The 22,305-nt window shown below is 47.3% G+C and overlaps 1 protein-coding gene across 2 annotated transcripts in view; it reads left to right on the forward strand.

The window, feature by feature from the left end:
- The window catches only part of LOC138516754 (signal peptide, CUB and EGF-like domain-containing protein 1), a 656,121-nt gene that overhangs the window by 203,738 nt on the left and 430,078 nt on the right, over positions 1-22,305 (forward strand). For both annotated transcript variants that reach the window (XM_069632130.1, XM_069632131.1), the window contains exon 2: positions 13,285-13,428. In XM_069632130.1, coding sequence (XP_069488231.1) covers positions 13,285-13,428 — 144 coding nt within the window. The remainder of the gene's footprint in view (positions 1-13,284; positions 13,429-22,305) is intronic.

Consider the following 22,305-nt stretch of genomic DNA (forward strand, 5'->3'; position numbering starts at 1 on the left):
ACCCCACCTCAGAGCAAGTGACATTCTGCTCCAGGTACCCTCCCATGCATCTCCAGTGGGAGGACGCATTTCCAACTTCACCCACGCATGGGAGGGTATCCCCTCGGACAGATGGGTGCTGTCCACGGTAGCAGGGGGCTACTGCATAGAACTACTTCAACGTCCTTGTGACCACCCCCCAGATTTGCGCCCTACAAACAAGTATGTCAAGCTACAAAAGTTCCGCATGACTACGCTACAAGAGGTAATCACCCTACTAAAGGGGATCACGTGGCAACACTGGATATGAAAGATGCCTATTTTTGTATTTCAATGTTCCTTGCGCACAGAAGGTTCTTGCGTTTCAAGATAGCGAACAAGCACTACCAATTCAAGGTGGTGCCCTTAAGAATAGCCTCGGCTCCAAGGGTATTCACAAAGGTACTGGTGGTAGTGGCAGCGCACCTGCGCAGGGGAGCAATCCCAATGTACCCTTACTTGGACGACTGGCTCATAACAGGGGAATCGCCTCTGATTTGCAGACAAAACATCCAAACAGTCAACCTCCTCTTTCAATTGTGCCAAGCACTTCCAAACAATTCCTAGGAGCTATTCTAAACACAGAGGAAGGATTGGTCTTTCCCTCAGAGGAAAGAGCAAAACATGTGTTACTGCAAATTCCACATTATCAGGCCGGCCGCCAGATAAGGGTGCGCAAAGGAATGCATTTAATAGGCATGGCATCTTGCATATACCTAGTTCCTCACGCGTGCCTGCGCATGCGTCCCATACAGGAGTGGTTGGCGAAACAATGGTCTCAGGCAAGCGGTCAGTGGGACGATCTATTGGTTGTTTCGCCGACACTGGTGCAAAATCTATGCTGGTGGACGAGAGAAAACCTGACGAGGGAAACCCTTCTATGACCCACAGATGCAGGCAGTGGTCACAACGGACGTCTCACTGGCAGGGTGGGGGGCTCACTACCTTCACCACACAGCTCAGGGTCTGTGGTCTCACACTGCAGTTCAGAACCGCCTCAATGTGTTGGAACTTCTGGCAGTATTGAAAGCCCTTCAGATATTCAAACCCCATTTAACAAACCTGTCAGTGCAGATCCTAACAGACCGCACCACAGCAATGTTTTATATCAACAAACAGGGGGGTGGGGGGACACGCTCCCCAAATCTACCCAGACTTGCACAGACAATCTGGAAATGGGCACTCAGATGGAAAATGTTCCTGTCATCACAACATGTTCCAGGGGAACTCCACGCTCAACGCAGACTCATTGAGCAGAGATCCCCTACCAGAGGAACACGAGTGGCGTCTACACGAAATACACAAAGAGGTCGTAGGACGCCTTTTCTCTTAATGGGGTTTCCCAACTATAGATTTATTCGCCACAATAAAAATCGTGAATGCCCAGACTTCGCATCCAGGTTCCCCCAGCCAGGCTCCAAGGGGAACGCCCTATGGATGAACTGGTCAGGGAAGTTTGCTTACGCTTCCCCCCCCCCTGTATCCCCCCCAACCCCCCCCCCCGACTCCTTTCATGAGGAAGGGGGTGAACAAATTGCACAAGGAACAGACCATGCTTATCCTAATTGCTCCTATGTGGGCAAGACAACCGTGGTATCCACAACTGCGCAAACTGGTGATGTGCATTCCCCTCAAGCTCCAGTGCCAGTACAACCTACTCACCCAGCACGAGGGACTAACTGTGCACCCACAGCCACACTCTATGAACTTGACAGCATGGCCCCTGAAGTCCTAGAGTTCGGACATCTCAATCTACAACAGATGCATGGATATCTTGAAAGAATCAAGGAAACCTAACACTAGGCACTGTTACTATGATAAATGGAAATGATTTGTCGTTTGGTGCCAGACTGAGCAAATCCATCCCATTGATTGTACTCCATCGAACATTCTAATCTATATGCTCCACTTACTAGATGCAGGGTTATTGTTCAACTCCCTAAAAGTCCACCTGGTGGCCTTGTCAGCCTACACCCCTTCCCATAATAGTCTCATGGTGGAAGGTACCGTTCATCAAAGCATTTATGGAAGGGGTAAAGAGACTCCACCCTCCAATCTCTACCCACTGCCAGGTTGGGACCTTAATGTGGAACTCGCTAAGCTAATGGGACCCCCATTCGAGCCTATGCACAAGTCTAGTCTCAAACACCTGACTTATAAAACTGCCTTCTTAGTAGCCATCACCTCCATAAGAAGGGTCAGTGAAATCCAAGCTATACATATATTCTGAGGTTTGGGAAATCTGCTTAGATCACATGCTATGAATAGGAGGGAGAGTGGGGGTGGACATTTCTTAGGGCTCACTAAGAGAATGCATATTCCCCTTTGTTCTCTCTATTTTTGCCTTGCTGCCCTTCCTTTAAACCATGGAAAAGCTCCAGGTCCCCTCTCGTGCCTCTCCAGTCGGAGGGAGAATAACACACTTCACCCATGCATGGGAGGTAATCGCGTCAGACAAGTGGGTGTTTTCAACCAAAGCTGGTGGTTATTGCGTGGAACTACTTCAGTGACCCTCCAATCAAATCACCCCCAGCGTCAAAAACCAACCACCAAAGAGGAGCCAGGCATCCTCCTGGAGGAGATCGCAATGCTGTTACTCAAGGACGCCATCAAAATCGTCCCGGCGAACCAGGTAAACAATGGTATCTATTCAACTTCCTTGTTCCAAAGAAAGAGCTAACAATGCGCCCAGTATTGGACCTACGCCCAGCAAACACCTATGTCCAGCCACAGAAATTCTGTATGACGCTACAAGAAGTAATCCCACTGCTAAAGCCTGGGGACTACATTACAACATTGGATATGAAAGATGCCTATTTTCATATTACAATGTTCCCAGCGCACAGAAGTTTCTTGCGTTTCAAAATAGCGAACCTGTACTACCAATTGATAGTGCTACCCTTCGGCATAGCATCCACCCCAAGGGTATTCAGCAAGTTACTGGCGGGGGTTGCAGCGCACCTGTGCAGTGAGGCAATGACTGACTGACCACAGGGGAGTCGCCCCAAATTTGCAAACAAAACAACGATACACCTTCTCTTCCAATTGGGCTTTTCAATAAACGAGAAAAAATCAACTCTTGTACCAAAAAGCTCCTAGAAGCTGTCATAAACTCAGAAGACAGGTTAGTCTTTCCATCAAAGGAAAGAGTCCAAAACGTTTTACTGCAAATACCTCAGTATCAGGCCGGCCACCAGATAAGTGTATGCAAACCAATGCGTCTGCGCGGCATGATGGCATCTTGCTTTTACCTGGTCTCACATGCACATTTGCGCATGCTCCCCATGCAGGAGTGGTTGGCGTAACAGTGGTCTCAGGCAAGCGATCAGTGGGACGATCTAGTGGTCATTTCGCCAACGCTAGTAGAAGGCCTTTGCTGGTGGACAAGGGAGAATCTGTTGAAGGGGAAAACCCTTCCACAATTCGGCGGTGCAAGCAGTAGTGACGACCGACTCGTCACTCTCCGGGTGGGGGGCACATCACCTTCGTCACACAGCACATGGTCTGTAGACTCACGGCACAGAACCACATCAACCTGCTAGAACTTCTGGCAGTATTGAAAGCACTTCAAGCATTTCGAAGCACAGCTGACAAATTAATCGGTACAGATCCTAACCGACAGCACAACTGCAATGTCCAGAGGGGCACACATTCTCCAAATCTGTCCAAGCTAGCACCGAAAATATGGAAATGGGCACTCAGACGGGGGGGATGTTCCTATCTTCCCAACAAGTTCCAGGGGAACTCATCACCCTGGCAGACTCATTAAGCAGAGATCCCATACCAGAGGAACACGAGTGGTAAATAGACACAAATGTCGTAGACCACATCTTCTCACAGTGGGGTTACCCCACACTAGACTTGTTCGCTACAAGAGAAAACCAGCAAGGCCCAGACTTCGTCTTCGACCAGTGGAGGAGATAGGTAATTTGGTGCCAGTCTAAACAAATAAACCCCATAGAATGTACTGCATCACACATTCCTAACTATATGCTCCACTTGTTGGACTCCGGGTTAGTATTGAACTCTAAAGGTCCACCTGGCGGCTTTATCGGCTTACACCACCTCTCGGAGTAAAGTATCGTGGTGGAAAGTTCCAGTCATTAAGGCGTTCATGGAAGGAATAAAGAGACTCCACCCTCCAATTTCAAACCCACCGCCAGGCTGGGATCTCAATGTATACTTGCAAAACTCATGGGACCTCCCTTTGAGCCTATGCAGAAGTCAAGTCTTGAACAACTGACATACAAGACTGCCTTCTTAGTGGCTATTCCTTCCATAAGAAGAGTTGGTGAATTGCAAGCATTGTCAGTGCAGGGCCCTTTCTTTGTCATACACAAGGACAAATTGGTTTTACGTACACACCCTAGGTTTTCACCTAAATTAATTTCCAAATTTGACCTGAACCAATCCATTGAGCTACCGGCCGCCTTCCAGAATGCAACTAGCTTAGCTGAGTAAAAGCTCCATGCACTAGATGTAAGGAGGGCGGTCCTTTACTATCTAAACAAGACCAGACCGCTTAGGAAAACAGCCAAACTGTTTGTCTCCGTAGCACCAGATGGAGAAGGAGACTGCATTTCCAAGAATGCCATCTCCAGGTGGATAGTCGGATGCATACAGCTGTTACTCATTATCAAGCAAAACTCTGCCTTTCACACCAAGAGCTCACTCCACAAGGGGTAGAGGAGCTACTTTGGCCTTTATCGCAAATGTCCCACTGGAAACCATTTGCAAAGCAGCTACATGGAGCTAAGTACATGCTTTCACTCGGCACTACTGCACTGACACTCTTGTGCTGGGGAGACCCTGGCCGGCCCATAGAGTCGGAGTTTGCTCCGAAGTACTTTAAGATGAGATAGCTGCACCTTGACATGGATGGGGGGTGCAGATTTATTACTCCAACACCAATCAATAAGGACAACTCAATGGTTTGGCAAAGGGAGTCTGTTTAATGACAAGTACAAAAAAGGGGAGTCATGGCAATCAGCAGTGATATGTCATAGTCCTTCAACTCCAATGAACTTCATACAAAACATAACTTTTATAAAATGCGTCATAATCTGACATGTAACACTCAAAAGTTAACATATCATTCTGTTGGTTAGGAAAAGGTAACTTTAATATAGGTGCTATATCTGTATATGGTAACGTAGTGAGGGGATTGGGTAAAGACTATCAGGTGGGCGTCTAAGCCCTTCCTCCAAAAATGACTACTGTAGACGTCACTAAAAGTACAACGTCCTATTGGTTCTACGAACTATAGAACCCTAGATTATTTGGTCCCTTTTGAATGGGTTGGCATCAACCCCATGCATACATTCATACATTTCCAGTTTGCTTAGCAGCATGCAGAACCGTCAGCCAGGTGCAAGGTGTCACCCAATTCACCCTGCCTTCCTTCAATCAATCATCACTTTTATGGGCTATGTGTCAATTAGTTCACTGTGTCTGGCTTCTAAACTGCATCTTCTTGTCTCGAAAAAGTTCTGATATCTCTGTCTTGGCGGATGCCAAGTGTAGGTGTGAACCCATGCTCCTTCTCGCTCGGATGGTCACGTGCTACCACACCGTGAATTTGCCTAGTTTCTCTCAATTTATGTATTTGATTTTCGTTTCACCTGCCTTCGCCTTCTTATCTTGATACTTCAGAGGCAGGATATTATGTTCTTAGCTTCAATTAAACGTAGCTACTGTTCATAGCTTCTATTGGTATTTCCTTGGCTTCTCTGGCACAAGCTGTCTCTTCGAGTTTCGATTCAGCCTTCTTTCCTCGTGTTGCTAGAATATGAATCTTCTTGCGTTTGGCCTATAGTAACCTGGGTTGGTTCTGCTTTTAGTGCAAAGTGGACTGGTACTTCTATAATGTTCTTCGTTTTGAGGTAGATTGTTTTCAATGGCGCTTACCACGCTATTCTTCTACTATGCATAGCACGCCGCACTGTTTTCTTAGCTTTCTTGCAGTTAGAAGCATATGTACAGGCGTTAGCTCGTTGAATATCTTCATCCTGCTTACAGCTTAAGCTCCCTTGTATTTCAACAATGTTCTCTTCTTTTAGTTTCACGATCTTTTTATTCATGGTATTTCATCGGTGTCATCCTTGGGTCGTCCTATCTTCTATCTGCGAATCCGCCCGGGCTCTCGTGACGTCACCATTCGTCTTCCATTAAGGCCTTTTTAGTTTCTTTCGGGACAGTACTTAGGCAATCTTCATTTCGTCTCATTTGCTAGTAGGGTTTTCTCAATGGATACCTTACTGTCCATGGTTGTCTAGTTATTGGTACTTCAATATGTATCGTCCTCCTGATAGGCGCTGGGCAGAGCCCTACTGCAGCTCTCTGCTGGTTTATTTGCTCATCTTACGTCACATATCTCGGTGTGAACGTTCCTGGTACTTCAAAATGGGCGACTGGAGTGCAGGCTTTATTTGGGACCTCCTCTACACTCTGATGTACGTTCAGCCCACTCACAATTCGTTTTTTCCCAACATGTTTAACAGGTTCTTAATATAAGAGAACATTAGCATTCAAGATGGCAAATTCTGCTTCCACCTTCCCTCCCCCAGCACATAAAATGCACCTACACTTCCTCCAGTTCAAATATCAAGCAAATTCAGAGTGCGAATTCTGGCCCGACAGTGTAGGGCCACAGTGTCTTAATCAGCAAGTTGCAGGCACAGGAATCAGCTGGCGTGAAACTGAAAAATGCATGGTCTTTCCATGACTAGAACCTGCCAGCATCTGGTTAGTCACATTGCCCTGGAAGGGGATTCAGCTGTACCCGAAAGGGATGAGATGCGCCATTTTGCTGCGAGCGTAGGAAATGATGGGTCACTGGGAATAGGGTCCCGCATCCTCTCCGATTGTGAATCTGACTGCCTCTCCGAATTACTGCCATTCCCATCATATCTGAATGCAAGAGCAGACTCCCACTGCTCCTAAATCAGAGTTGCTTCAGTGAAACACATGCAAAATAGAAGGCGATATAGTGCCTTCAATAAGCAATGTTATATCCTAGCTCCAACATGAATCAATGTTTTTCTCTACAATGCACCAAATATGTTCCCAGAAGCATGCATCTCAGGGTCTTCCAGCGTCTCCCTCCCACCACAGTATGCACGTCTCCAGTTCGTATTCCGGTTTAGACTATTTCTTTGTACAGGGCTGAAATTAAAACCGTGGTAGATGTTGCCGATTGTATGCGTGTTCCATTTCTGCGGGGTCCCTGCCTCTGACTACTTTGCCCAATGCCTCAGTGGTCAATATTGGAAACAATTTTTTTTCTCAGCGAGCCCAAGGTAAAATGTGCAGTTGTAGTAGTTTAACATCCCCCCTTCCCAAAAACATCTCTCAACCTGCTCTCCCTCTAAAAGGTGCTTGGACCCATACCTGGGAAATGTCAGGTTTTTGGAAATGAGCGGGGTGGGGGGCAGAAAGAATTCAGTGGTCTGCAGAAGTCCGGTTATGGGGTTAATGTTCAGAGATTTGGGTCAAGCCTTCACCGATAACCATGGCTATCTGCAGAGATGCGAGCCAGCTGCTGAATTTTCCACAAAACGTCAAGCCTTTTCAGGCTGTTTTTATCCATTTTCCTGGGACTTTGGGCAGTATGCAGATGGGAGCTGCACGTTGTACTAACCTGCTCACCTAATATCTTAGACCAAAATAAGGGAGACATTACCAACCTTTCATGTATTTTCAGACCCCAAGTAGAGTGCAGAATGTCGACGCTCGCATGCTTCAGGTCTGATATACTTCGACTGAGCGGGCTTGGAAATTGTGGAGGAGACAAACTTTTCTTCTGATCGAAGACGTTGCCATGCCCTTCCATCTGGCCCCACTCTGCTCGCTTTGAACAATCTTGGGTAATTTGCCCTGCACAGGTCAGCTATTAAATGGACGTCTAGATATTAAATGAGTGCTTGATCCGGGTGTAGGCCAGGGGCGTCCTCTGTACTTCCAGCTCTTGCACAGGCACATCTAAATCCCAACTATTGAATATAAATGTGTTAACATTAAACCCAGAGACCTCATTACACATTATTGGCTTTCCTGATAACATCATTTGCAAATAAGCTAATGTTGGGTTGCTCCCCACCTCACTGGATGCCTGTTATAGCCAGATTCTTTGTTTTACAGTATTTTATATAAAAAAAAAGTTCTGATAGTTGAAGCAATGTTTCTATTACTGATGCGAAAGGGAGAAGGGGGTGGAATGGAGGACAGCCGAGGCGTGTCCACCTAGTCAGTGGCAAGAGGTCGATGAGAAGGACATTCGCTTCTAGCTTAGCTCCGAGACATTGGTAATTTGCAAAAATGGATTTGATCATTATTGGGCCAACTTAATTAAGTACCTATGTAAGGAATCCCCAATCAGTTGCCGAATTCCAGCTGGGCATCTACTGGTAATGACCAAAAGGTGTTTAACTGGAGATCTCTGTTCCTTGTCAAATACGTGTAACATTTAGAAATGTTGCCAAAAGCACTACTGATGAATAAGGCATGATTGCTCTGGCTCGATCAAGATAGGTGGAAACATTTGATACCTGTTGGCCAGCACTTTGGCATTTCATTTGTCATCCGTATTGATTATGGCTATAGGCCTATGTGAAGTGCACCGTGTCCTTACCTGGTTTTGGACTTAAAGTAACATGTGCAATTTTACCCGATTGATGAAAGTGATCCACCGGATGTTGCACTAATGTTGCTAACGTTTTGTAAAAACAGAACTTTAAACCAATTGGGTCTGGACTGTTGGCCACTGGTACCTGCTTTTCCAACTGTACAGGTTCCTCCTTTTGGGTCTGCGATAAAGAGGGAAGGTGGGTGGTACCTCCTGATAGTAGACAGTTGCTTCGGGGGGGTTGGGAGTCCACATTATTGATTTTATGAAGGAAAGAGATCTAAATTCAACTTATCAGAGTCTGTATGTACTTCTATTCGTACTCGTGTTGTGATCATTTACCGGTCTATGCTATTGCATTGGAAACCGAGGGGACATGTTAAGGTCACACCTGCCTTTTGCCCAAACCTTGTAGAACTGCTGTTTACTTTAAGTAGAGAAGCCTTTGTTTGGCGCTCACTATTTTAAGTTGGCCCCTTATTGGAAGGAATTTCTTATGGTTCAGACTCGTGGTATCGGCATACTTGCCAACATGACCCATTCCAATCTGTAGGTACGTATCCAGTCCTGTTTTCCTTCTTTGCATTCTGAGATTTGTAGTTTCAATTTTCCCCTGATGAGACTCGGACTACAAGTTCCAGAATGCAAAGTAAATACCAGGACTGGATAAGCAACTACAGATTAGAATGGGTCATGTTGGCAAGTATGTATCGGGTTTTGTGTTGGTGTTCCAAGATTTTAAATTGGGGAATCGAGTCCTTCCTCCCTGAGCCTTTTATTTTTACTTGATGGCAAGCGTTTTCTCCCAGCAATAGTCTTAATTGCATCCCATCTGATACTAGGGGAGGTGTTGGAGGATTGATTTTTTTTTTCTAGGAGCTCTTGACTGTGGATGTGAATTCCGAAAAATAGATTATTAAATCTTTCCCTTTTACTGCGAGTATGTCCCCCACCTGTGTCTTCAAACTGATACTGACATATCATGTAAGGAGATCATGAGAGGTAACATTGCATCCGCAGCAGACCTGCTCAGATCCGCTGAGTGAGATCATGTCTGTTCTTGAGCAAGTGCCATGAAGTGCCCATCTGGATGGGCTAGATCAATTAAACCAAATTCTTAATGCAGAGAGTTGAGCTTGGAAGACACAGCGCTTCCAGTCGTATAGACTGCCTTTAGGGAACAATCTACATTTTGGTTTAGAACAATATTGCAGTCACCTGCTAATATTATCCCCCACCCCCCCACCCACCTGCTGCCCAGTCATAAAGCAGCCCAATGATGCATAGAAGCAATGCCTCCTGGTTTTGGTTTGGAGCATATGACCGTGCCTTGCTGTTGGGATAGTTTGAGGTTTGTTCCATTAACAAGTACGAAACTTTCCTCCTGGTCTGGGTGTTCTTGTCCTGGAGAGCTGGAAGTATTTTTGGGAAGTATGTTGGAGCTGTCCTGGCTTTGAAAAGTGGTGGGTAGGTTCTTACGGCCAGCCATACGCGTGTCCCCTACGTAAGTGTGTTTCAGGAAGACACGCTATCTTTGACAGGCTCCCTATCCATTCTTCAAAAGACTGCATCTTTGTTGGCATGTTTAGACCACTCCCCTTCAACGACCAATTTTGGTCTGTTCCATGAGTGAGAAACCAAGTGCCTTAGAAACCTTGTTCAGAGATGCTTGTCTGGCGGGCTTTAATTCATCGTGGCAGCTGCCCATCCCCACTCCATGTCTTCATACTGTGAAAATGAAACCATGAACATCCCTCTTATTTATTTTTGTCACCATCCTTCAACCCTTTTCTTCCAGTTCAGTAATGCCAATGCCATCTTGTTCTGGTAATCCAAGCACGCAATCTTTCGGTCACCCCCCGACTCTCACCCTTCTAGCCAACAACCACCCTCTCCACCCCTCTTCCAACAATCTCTTCACCATACAGAAACTTGCAAAACATATCAACTGGATATTCAATTGCCACCCCCTATGTATGCCCTTTGAGCTGAACTTCAGAAAAACGGAACATTAGAGCTGTAGACCTGCTCTGGGAATAGGCTGCTCTTCAGGGGGGGAATAGGAGGACCACAGGATCATTCAGAGGCTGTACCCGTACACAGACCACCGGGACATGCTGGAGAGATGCAGTGTCTGTTTTTGCCTCCTGTACTGGCATGAACCAGGCAAGTGAATGGGGGAGAGAGGGTCCAGTTGCTGAAATTATTCATTGTGAAACGGGTGCAGTTACTAAGTCACAAGTGGTTTTTCTTCTTCCCCCAAGTGCGTTTACTGCAGTAACAAATCTTTTAGCATGTTTTGTTATATTTAAGCAAGTTTGCTGAACAGAAATCGTTCTGTACTGAGAGATTTAAAATAGGATAGTGCTTTTAATTGAAGGAAGGTGAATGCCCATTGATTTAGCTAAGCAGCGAGCACCAAGGAAACTCCTGAAATTCCTTTTTATAGCAGCATTCTATTTGAGTAATTGGCATTTGTGTACCAGCCAGAGAGCTGGCCTTAGAAAAGTAGAGATACTTGGGTTCTTAGAGTGAAGTCAAAGCTGAACTGCCAAAGACTGGAGGTATGAATATATAGTCTCTAGTAAATTACAAAAAAGTATGGTTTTTGATTTCATATAGAAGTGTGGAGTAAATATTGATTGAGCAACATGTTGCTCATGTGCTAAATGTGTTTTGGCAAACATTCAACAGATGCCGGAGGATCTGAAAAAATAGAGATTGCTTTTAAAGCTCTATACCCAGTAACCAGAGAAGGCTGTAGATGTGGAAGTAAACAGGCCTATCACTGTGGGATGGCTACTCAGTAACCAGAGAAGTCTGTAGATGTGGAAGTAAGCAGACCTATCACTGTGGGATGGCTACTCAGTAACCAGAGAAGTCTGTAGATGTGGAAGAAAGCAGACCTATCACTGTGGGGTGACTACTCAGTAACCAGAGAAGTCTGTAGATGTGGAAGTAAGCAGACCTATCACTGTGGGATGGCTACTCCGTAACCAGAGAAGTCTGTAGATGTGGAAGTAAGCAGACCTATCGCTGTGGGATGGCTACTCAGTATGCGGAGGTGTGAAACATAATCAGCCATTTCTAGGAGTTGTCAAGAGACCCATGTACAATAGTGTACCTATAAGGAAGCCGGTCTTACTCCCAAGAAAGAGTTCCCCTAAATTAAATCCCTCAAGTCGCACTCGTCATCCTTCATTTAATGGAGGGTGTCTGCTTCACCAGTCCTTAACTAGTCCAATAATCGCTGAAGATGATGGGTTGGTACAAGCCAAGGAGTGCTTCTTTGATTGTAAATTGCTGTTTACGCTCAGTGTTTTACCAATGCCTATTTATTCTTGTTACGGATCATAATTTTAATGTATGGTTTCATTTTTGCATGCTCTGCGCTCTACTAATTCCCAGGACGTGCTCATTGACGCCACACATTTGATCGACTGGAACCAAAACATGCAATGCTGAAAAGAGGAGTGTAGTTGGCCTCCCAATATGTACAAGTAAAACACAGCCCAAGAATTGAAGGTTATTATCAGTAACTGGAATACATTACAAATATTTTCCATCAAAGGAGTAATCAAACGCGCTCATATGCAGCAATAGCCCCTCTCTGGGATCTCTTTACCCCTGAAATCCTGGGTTGAGGAAAAGCCCTGTTAAGCAGGGAATGATTGGAGGAAATTCTCGATCAACCCTCCTCCCCACCCCCGGCCCTCAAACAGGCCGAGATATTCCATGTCTGTGATTCATCTGCAGAGTTTCTTAGTTGTCTTATGGTCCAGGCAGGACTTGTACAGCACCTGTTATCTATGTCAGAATTTGGGGGGACTTGAATCCGAGGTATATGTAGACACACTTTTTCAAGATGGGTGCAACCATTGACCAGGTTTATGACCCCCCAGTCCCTGCCCAGAGCTAGTATTTTTGCTTGTCCTGTGTTTGAGCAATTTTTTCTTCTTTAGACTGTGAACAATATAGGCGTTTTTGATGTCATGTTGAATTATTGATTTATGTGAGGATTGCGTTGGGTTCTTAATAGTTTGGCTCCTTTGCTGAAGCACAATACTGGTCTTAGTGTCTATGTAGAGGGTGACTAGCAACCGCATAAGTCCCAACTAGTCTCTCAGCCGAAAATAGCCCGAGGTCTCAGCATGGCAATCTGGCTCGGGCAGTGAGGCCACTGAACGGCAAAGACCTCTAGCAATTCTGAGCTACCATGGATGTGAACTCCTGATTCAGGTGCAAAGAGAGGTTATGTACATCCACTGGCGCTCCTCCCCACGCTTGCGCGATCTGAATGACACAAGGCTTAGCAAGATCGTTATTTTGTCCTCCCTTTGTTTCCCCCTCCTTGTCTTGTACGCCTAGAAACACTTGTGTACAGGCACGTTATATCATATTAAATACACATACATAGTGATTCTCCCCTCTTATCTGGCATTTTCCACGGTGTGATAACCTCTTGCTGCCGGCCTGGTGAATGTCTGATGCAAAGGTTCGATTCTCTTGAGGGAAATCGGTGGTAATGTGCTATATGGCATACCTTTTTTATGGAGGTGTGAGTTCAGGAGGCATGCATTGATTAAAAGGGGTGCTGTACAGTAAGATATGAGCTTCAGTACTGAAATGCATTTTCTTTCTAGGTCTGGTTGTGTGCCAACTCACCACTACTGAGACGCCTGTTCCAGCCACGGCTACATCAATAGCCCCGACTGTGGGAAACAATTGCAGTACAGTGAACACTTCTCTCTGTGCACCATGTTCCCCGGGGACATTTTACAGTAATGGTAAGTATACCTCTTGGTTCTATGCATCCAGCCCCAAGTTGCTTCTGGCTACCCCTTTCTATCGTATTCTGTCATGGGCTGGTTCTGGGTACCCTTTTCTTCCCCACCCGTCCCCTGGCTGTTTCTGTGAAGCCCCGGACTGGTTCTGGGTACCCCTTTATTTCCTATTCAGTCATGGGTTGGTTTTGGCTGCCATTTGTTCCCCATTAAGCCCCAGGCTGCTTCTGCGTACCCTTTTCTTCCCCATCCAGCGCCGGGCTGCTTCTGTGTACCCTTTTTCTTCCACATCCAGCCCTGGGCTAGTTCTGCGTACCCTTTTCTACCCCACCCAGCCTCAGGCTGCTTCTACGTACCCTTTTCTTTCCCACCCAGCCTTATGCTGCTTCTGCGTACCCTTTTCTTCCCCACCCAGCCTTATGCTGCTTCTGCGTACCCTTTTCTTCCCCACCCAGCCTTCTGCTGCTTCTGCGTACCCTTTTCTTCCCCACCCAGCCGCGGGCTGCTTCTGCGTACCCTTTTCTTCCCCATCCAGCCCCGGGCTGCTTCTGCGTACCCTTTTCTTCCCCATCCAGCGCCGGGCTGCTTCTGTGTACCCTTTTTCTTCCACATCCAGCCCTGGGCTAGTTCTGCGTACCCTTTTCTACCCCACCCAGCCTCAGGCTGCTTCTACGTACCCTTTTCTACCCCACCCAGCCTCAGGCTGCTTCTGCATACCCTTTTCTTCCCCACCCAGCCTTATGCTGCTTCTGCGTACCCTTTTCTTCCCCACCCAGCCTTATGCTGCTTCTGCGTACCCTTTTCTTCCCCACCCAGCCCCGGGCTGCTTCTGTGTACCCTTTTCTTCCCCATCCAGCCCCGGGCTGCTTCTGCGTACCCTTTTCTTCCCCATCCAGCCCTGGGCTCGTTCTGGGTACCCTTTTCTCCCCCATCCAGCCCTGGGCTGGTCTTTGATTCCCACTTACTCTCCTCCCAGCCTTGCCACCGCCATCCCCCATCCACACCTTCATCTTCGGCTTTGTTTTTCCAATCACTCACTTCCCCTCTTCCCACTTTTTGCCTTTTCAGCAAGGGGATTGCTGCCATCATGCTTCGTCCCTTGTGCAGTGGTTTTGTTCAAAATGCTTTTTCACAAATAAAATAAAAATAACTTCTGCTGTCTTTGGGACATAGTTACCTGTTTTCCATGGTAAAGTATTACGCATTCTAATTGTCTGTGTTTGGGAAATCTAACAAACCTGTGTTGCAGAATGTTGCGCAAAACCACAAATGTGGCTTACCCAAGATTAAGCCACCCCGCAGTCCTGGGGTCTATTCTAAAACGTGAGGGAAGGTACTGTATCATTTCACCTAGATCCTCAATGAGGAGAATCGCTAGCCTCACCATAGTTTAGAGGGTGTCTACTGACCCTAGTCGCCATGTTGAATGTCCGTCGCTGAGGAAGGAGAAGAACCACGCCCCATTCCTGTTCCAGAGTCGTTGAGGCACATAACCAATTAAAAAATCACCAATTGTCATGATCTACAACCGGGATCTGTATTACCATTTGAATCGATTACTAGAACTCCTTCTATTTCACTAAAATCTAGAACCTAAAAATCACTTGGAAGGATGAGAATGTCCAAACAGACATTCCAAACACATGAATGGCTGCAAGGTTTCTGCGTTGTCTAAATCTGGGACCAGTGTGTAGGTGTAGGTAGATGCAGGGGTCTACACTTACACGTTCTGAACACTCACAAGGCATAGTCGGTTCGTCTTCCCGTCCCCATTGTATCCTCTTTTTGTTGTATTTAATAATTACAGTGTCTATCATCACCTGTCCCCTCCCTGTTGCCACTTTGAAACAGTATTTGCTTCCTGTATAAGCGCCTAACAAGTGAACAATAATAAATACATGGACAGAAAGTGGCTCTCATTCTCCCTAGTCCTGGAGCCTGCAACCTTTTGCTCCCCAGATGTTGTGTACCACAATTGACACAGGGACTACCCATCATAGTCGATGGTGAGGGATCATGGGAGGTGCAGTCCAAGAGCTCTAGAGGTGCAGTTGGCAGACCCCTGCACCTGACTGATATACCAATTTCTCACATATGTAGAATCGCAATCGGAAGGGACTGCTTCCATGCACTCCACATCGACATGGATGATTTCCTCCACTGTGACGCTTCATTATCCAAACTAGAGGTTGCCTGAGACAATGTGTAAAAAGGGTCATGAAATGGGACCAAGTAACCCTAAACTATCCTGGTCTAACATCCTAAACCAGCCTGTGGTGACCGCTGCATGAGTGTTGAAGTATAGGGTGTGCTTGGAGCATGATGGTAGCAACTGGATGGGTGAGTCAGCACCTTACTTCCTGTGACGTGTCAGGGTGGCTAGCTCAGCGAGTTGAGCGTTGGCCTCTGCATGGGCCCATCCGTTCATGCTTTCAAGCTTGCTAACTGCAGCAGCATTTAATTGGGTTAAGCTAACACATAACAGTGCTTTGAAACATTAGGAACTGGCATAAAGCACTATATAAAATCCTGAGATTACTTTGAAGCCTTATCCAGGGTTACAGGGCCATTGAGGCTGCGCTTTGCACATGTCAGAAGCGGGGCACCATCTGTGGCTGTGCCTTACACATGATGCCTCCAACAAACTTGAACTCATTCCATGGCATTTTTATGACATTACACACTTCCCTTGGCATATCAATGAAGACGCTCATACATCAATCTGTAACCTATACTGCCATTAATTGGCACTGCCGTGGTACTTGAGGCCATATTTGTATATATGGCAGTGCCAAGGCAGGTGAGGTACTCCATACTTTTGCTGACTGCAACTTAGCCGATTAAAAAAAGAATTTTCTTTTTTTTTTGTTTGTATTTTTACCCCTTTTTTAATCTGAAAGCTACAGAGGGTAAGTATGGTATATAGAAGAGGTGGCTGTAAGCCCCCCACCCTCGGCCCCTCCCTGTTTGAGGGGGGGAAAAGTGGTAAGATCGGAGGAAAACAATTCTACAAAATGCATTCGGCAAAATAAGAAAAAGGGAACCCTTCCTAGATCCGCAGGTGAGACCGCACTTTCTGTTCCTTGACTATACCATGGATAGGAGGCATCAACTGCCGGTAGTTGGCATTTCTGAAGCTCGTAAAATGCACCTGGCATATGATGGCTGAGCCTGATAATGTGAGGCTACACCTTGCATGTGGCTACCACACCTGGGAAATGGGATGGTAAGAGGCTTTAGATGGCATTTCTGAGGCGTTGGAGACTGCACTTGGCATATGGTGGCAACACCTGGAAATGGTGATGTGTTGGTGTGAGCTGGAATGCTCACCTCAGTATTCCACGTAAAACAGATTCCGCCTCCTGTTTACTTGTGGAAGTCGTTCTACATTCCATTGAGAGAAGTTGAAGTTAGCTGTTCGAAGAGTCCTGCTGGGCTCAAGGTTTGTCTGCCAATAAACCTCCATCTACTAACACCAGAGTGTCTTCGTTATTACAATGGCGACAAGCTCAGCAAACCCTGTGAACCTGCGTGCGTGCAAGACATAGTACAGCCTGGCAGGACTGCAGCGCTGGAAGAGTCACCAACAGTTTGCAGCGTGTGTCAGAGTGTACGATGGCCGCTGCCCACACTCCCCCTCTTTAGGCGTGTGGGGATGAGCGCCGGCGGTGAGGAAACGAGGAGCAGACCGCCATCACTGCCCTGCCTGCGCTTCATTCTTGTGTCGTTTGGGGCCGAGCACCGGCGGCGAGCAAAGGCAGACCTGACCGCCTTCACTGCACTGCCTGTGCTCCTCTCCTTGAGGCGGTTAGGGTCGAGCGCCAGCGGCGTGGCATGCAACACGGATTACATGCAGCGTTCGTGAGCTGCTACATCGGAGGCTGATGTAAGGGGGAGCCCCGTAACAGAAGTCAAAGAGAAAAAAAAAGGGAACTCCCCTTGTTAGGCAGAAACCTGTGCAGTTCCCTCTGGGACCACTGCAAAAGATTTAAGACTACAGGTGTTTAAATCCACGATCCGGCGAGGCAGGAAACCGAGGGAGAATGTGCTGGTACTTGTAAACCATGTCTTTATGGGGCCGGTCTCTCCCTCGGCTTCCTGCCCCGCCCCTCACGTTTCGCGAGCTCTCGGCCGCTTCCGGGGGCGGGTTCTCGTGTTCCTCCCCCATCCCTGCCCCCTTGACCCGTATGAGGAGTGGGGGGAGGAGGTCGGCTGTGCAACCCCCACTAAGGGGCGGCACCCGCCATGCCACCTTTGCTGGTGCGTCCGCCCGCCAGAGTATTCACAATAGGTCAGAAGAACACAGTAGAACAAGTAAACACTGACCAGAGCTTGGTGTAAAAGAGATAATTATTTATTTAAACCACATCTAGTAAAACACATAGGCACTAATGTTAAACAGTTCAAAAACACGGTCACTAAAAGATATACACTGCCTTAAAAGAATATTAGCCAATTCTTTAGTAAAGCCCCACTTATTTTCAGACAGCGGTGAGCGCTTAACGCAGATGGCACTCTAATAATTTGTTTTAAAAGGGAGGGAAATGCAGAGTATAAATTGAAACAGATCCCAACACTTTTACAAGAACACAACAAGAGAGGAAGGCAAAGTAAAACCGTGAAGTTAGAGTTCAGTAGGCCGGATCCACTTTAAGAGGATCAGAACGAAATGTGTCCAAGGTCACACGGTTGCAGTGCACAAAAGTCTTGAAAAGGTTCAAAAAGAGTTGGACCAAAGAAAGGGAGCAGTTAGATGGTCAAGGCGGCCAGCCCAGTCCAGAAGGTTAAGGGATTATTACCTTGTAGCAATCTTTAGAAAGGGAGGCCTGGCGGACACGGTACCTTTAAAGTGGTGAGAATACTCCAGCGGGGGCAGTTGTTCCTGACAGCGGATGCAAGTCGGTGCTTCATCCGGGGGAAGAGAGGATCTCGTCGGGGAGGAAGACTGGAGTCCGTTGCACTGCCAGGGAAGAGACCAGCCGCGGAGTTCTCAGGTAAAGGGAGCGGTCCTTTGATTCGCGGTCCAGTGGTAAGTGGCTATCCGGTTGCCGGGGTGCTTGGCACGGGCAATTCGACCACAAGACGTCCTGGGATGCGAAGAAAAGAAGGTAAACTGGTTGTGCCCACCAGTCAGGGGAAGAAACCTCTCCAGTCGGGAGATCTTCTCTGTCGTCGGGAAGTGGTGAGTCGGTTCCGCAGGGCTCCACCGGTGGTGTCGTCGTGGTAGGTCGGCTCAGCTTCTCCCTTGTCGGATTCTCAGGTCCTGTGGCGACTTCTGAAGTTCCAGTCCCCAAAGCCCTGCTTTTATGCAGCACACCCCCATTCACTCAGCCTAGCTGTCAATCAAACATGCTAAGTGGTGAGCCGGCCGGCTCACCACTTGGGCCAATTACACAAGAGTGCGACTTGAGTTACCAAGGTAACTCAGTCCAGGGTGCCTAAACCCCCTCCCACCCTCCCTGTGGTACCCAGACAGAGTGGCACCACTTTTGGAGGCTTCTGTGGAGAAGCCTGCCAAAAAGTGGAACAAAGGGCTCGACTTGGGTTGGAGTCACAAAAGAGAACACAAACGCCATTTTAGAATCGAGTCCTGGCAAAAAATACCAACCGGCGAATTAATATTAAATAAATAAACCAGCGATATGTTCGAGGCTATGTGAATTAAATAATTAAAAGTTGGTAGCCTCGAACAATGGGAAAATCCCATAGGGATATATTCGCGGTCTAATATAAAAAGTAGTATCCACTGCCAACAGCCAAAACTCGATCAGGGGGGACGGAGACGTGCCCCCTCGACTAACAGACCCCAAGGCAATTGAATTGCCCTGACCATTACGTCCACAATATGATGGTTTGTACTGGTTTCTGTTCATAATTTGGGACTAGTAAAGCCAATGGTGACTTTACATGCCCTGGGAGACAGTAGTCAGTCCCAGGGTATGGAGTCTATGGTGGGGTGTCACTATGACACCCCTGTGTTACTGCACGGAGGGTGCTGTGTAACACACATAGGAAAAACACATGAGACCCTATGGAGTAAAGGACCCCATAGCCCATAAAACACATTAACAGTCAAAGGAACACCATAAATCATGTCCAAGAGTGGGAGAAAGAGTCTCACTCTTGGCAGGAGAAAAAAACAAACTCCAGAAATCCAGCAAAGCTGCTGGGGGACTCACTAGGTTAGGAAATTCAACCTCAAGAGAGAATTCTCCCTAACACCCCTCCCCTTCCTGCCATCGGCGGGATCCACAGACTCAACACAGCGTCTTCTACGCTCGCTTGGCAAGCAGAAAGGAAGAGAAATCAACGCCATGTTCAGCGTTGTCATTGCCTGCCAACCAGGTTTAGAGGGCCTGCACATCCACGGACTCACCGCTGCATCATCTACGCTCGCTTGAAAAGCAAAAGGGAAGGGAAAGTGACGCCACGTTCAGTGTTGTGGTTGCCTGGCAACCAGGTTTAGAGGGCCTGCAAACAGAGGGAGGCATGGCTATACTTGTTCCCAAGCATAGCCAGATCAAAGACTAGTGCCAGCTCAATCTGCTGATCCAAGGAATTTCAGACCTGAGCCATAACGGCCAGCTCTTTCAGCTGAATTTGGATATTTCATTGCCCATCCCTTAGCCTACCGGAGGAAGCGCTAGTGCCTGCTCCATCTACCGATTTAAGCAATTTCTTCACTGATCTGCAACTTCAAGCTAAAACGCGATTATACAGCGTAGTAATGCCCGCCCACCGGCAGCGTTGCTTCCCAGTCCTGGGGAGCCTCCCATCGCTTGGGATTTGTGGGTGGATGCATTTCAAGTATACCTAAGGGCAGCAGGCGGATCCAGACTGAGTGACGATGACAAAGAGGCCGCTCTCTTGAATTGCCTGGGAACCAAAGGCCTGAGAGTTTTTAGGCACCTGCCAGGGCAACGGGTGCAAGCTCCACCTGTCGACAGTGGAGATGTTGAAGGAGCGCATGGGGCGAAGGAATTGTGCTGGCCTATGAGACCGCCTTAGGAAAATTGGAGGCACGCTTTGGGAAAAGGACAAACGTGGTGTTAGAAAGATACCACTTCTTCTCAAGAGCCCAGGCCACTGGAGAAAGCATTGATGCATACACAACGGCCCTACATTCCCTCATTGCATCCTGCAAGTTCACTGGGCTACCGGATGAGTGTATCCGCCATCAGATTATGATGTGCACAAGTGACTCCAGGGTAAGGGAGAGGCTCTGGATTGGGCGAAGGAATTGTGTTGGCCTATGAGATTGCCTTAGGAAAATTGGAGGCACGCTTTGGGAAAAGGACAAACATGGTGTTAGAAAGATACCACTTCTTCTCAAGAGCCCAGGCCACTGGAGAAAGCATTCACAACTGCCCTACGTTCCCTCATTGCATCCTGCAAGTTCACCAGGCTACCGGATGAGTATATCCACGATCAGATTATGATGCGCACAAGTGACTCTAGGGTAAGGGAGAGGCTCTGGATTGAAGGGGTTCCCCTGCTGGAGAGGGTAATAGAAATAGCCAGAGCTATAGAGAAGTCAAAGAGAAGTGTCCAAGAAGTGGCTGACAAAAGTGAAAGCGTACATGCCATAATGACCAAAAGGGGGTCCGATGACCACAAGGGAAATGTCAAGGACAATAGAGGAACGTTCACTCAAGGAGAGAGCTGTAAGAGATGCGGATGGCGGGACATGCAGCTGGCTCGAAGGAGTGTCCTGCTGCCAGTGAGGAGTGCAGGAAATGTAAAGGCAAAGGACATTATGCCCGAATGTGTAGAAGCACCATCCAAAACAGACTGACTGTCAGGATGGTGGATCCAGATCCTGAAGAAGAGAATGTGACTGTTGTGGGTTATGTGAGCGACGCCACCTATGACCACTGGGATGAAGGAGTCGCGAAGGGGTGTTGGTAAGCGTGGGTTCTGGCCACAAGAAGAAGGGTCCGGTGGCCACATAAACTGTGAATGATATGCGTATGCAGTTGACGATATAGATACTGGATCGCCCTACACTGATATCTCAAACTATAGGTGGCAAGTTATTACAAGGAGGTGGCCAATTTGTTGCTGCCTGATCAACCCATGAGCATATGGGCGTGTGCCAATCAAGGTGTTGGGATACAAATGGGTCACCATTGAGTTTGAAGGGTGTTCCACCTGAGGAAAGATGTATGTGGCCCACAAGGGAGACTCTGCGGTAAGGTGAGATGATCTGGTGGCCCTCGATATCGTGATCCGATCTGGTAAGCTCTGGTGAGCGCAGGCAACAGCATACTCGAGCAGTGTGCGTTGTCTGCAGAGTATCTCAGAGGCTTTTCCCGGTGTGTTTGCCTCTAACCTGGGAAAGTTGAAGGTATTTGCCCATAAGATTATGCTTAAGAGGGGCGCTGTGCCCAGTGTGCATAGAGTGAGAAGGGTCCCATGTTGACTCGGGACAGTCTCAAGGATGAGTTGGTCAAGTTTTAAGAGGCCGGAATACTAGAGGAAGTGGAAAGTTCTGAATGTTTGACTCCCGTTGTGTTGGCACAGAAAGCTGATGGCGGAATGAGAATGTGTGTGGACTTGAGGGACCTGAATGTCAGTATATGGGTGGATAGGCATCCTTTGCCCAACATAATCAAATTGCTTGCACTGGTGGGAAGGGCTATGTGTTTTTCCACTTTTGACCTATCTTCGGCTTACCACCAAATTGACCTCTATGTAGAGTCCCGTCCTTTAACATAATTTGTGAGCTTTTCACTTTTGTCGGATGCCATTTGGTTTGGGTTCAGCATCAGCAGTTTTTCAAAGAATTATGGAGCAGTTGTTTTGAGGAATATCAGGGGTCGAGTACTTTCAGGACGATATCCTGGTATGGGGGAGGAATCGAAGGGAGCGCGATGAAAG

This window comes from Ambystoma mexicanum, chromosome 6q (assembly GCF_040938575.1).
Source record: "Ambystoma mexicanum isolate Mex_15411 chromosome 6q, UKY_AmexF1_1, whole genome shotgun sequence".
Taxonomy (NCBI): Eukaryota; Metazoa; Chordata; class Amphibia; order Caudata; family Ambystomatidae; genus Ambystoma; species Ambystoma mexicanum.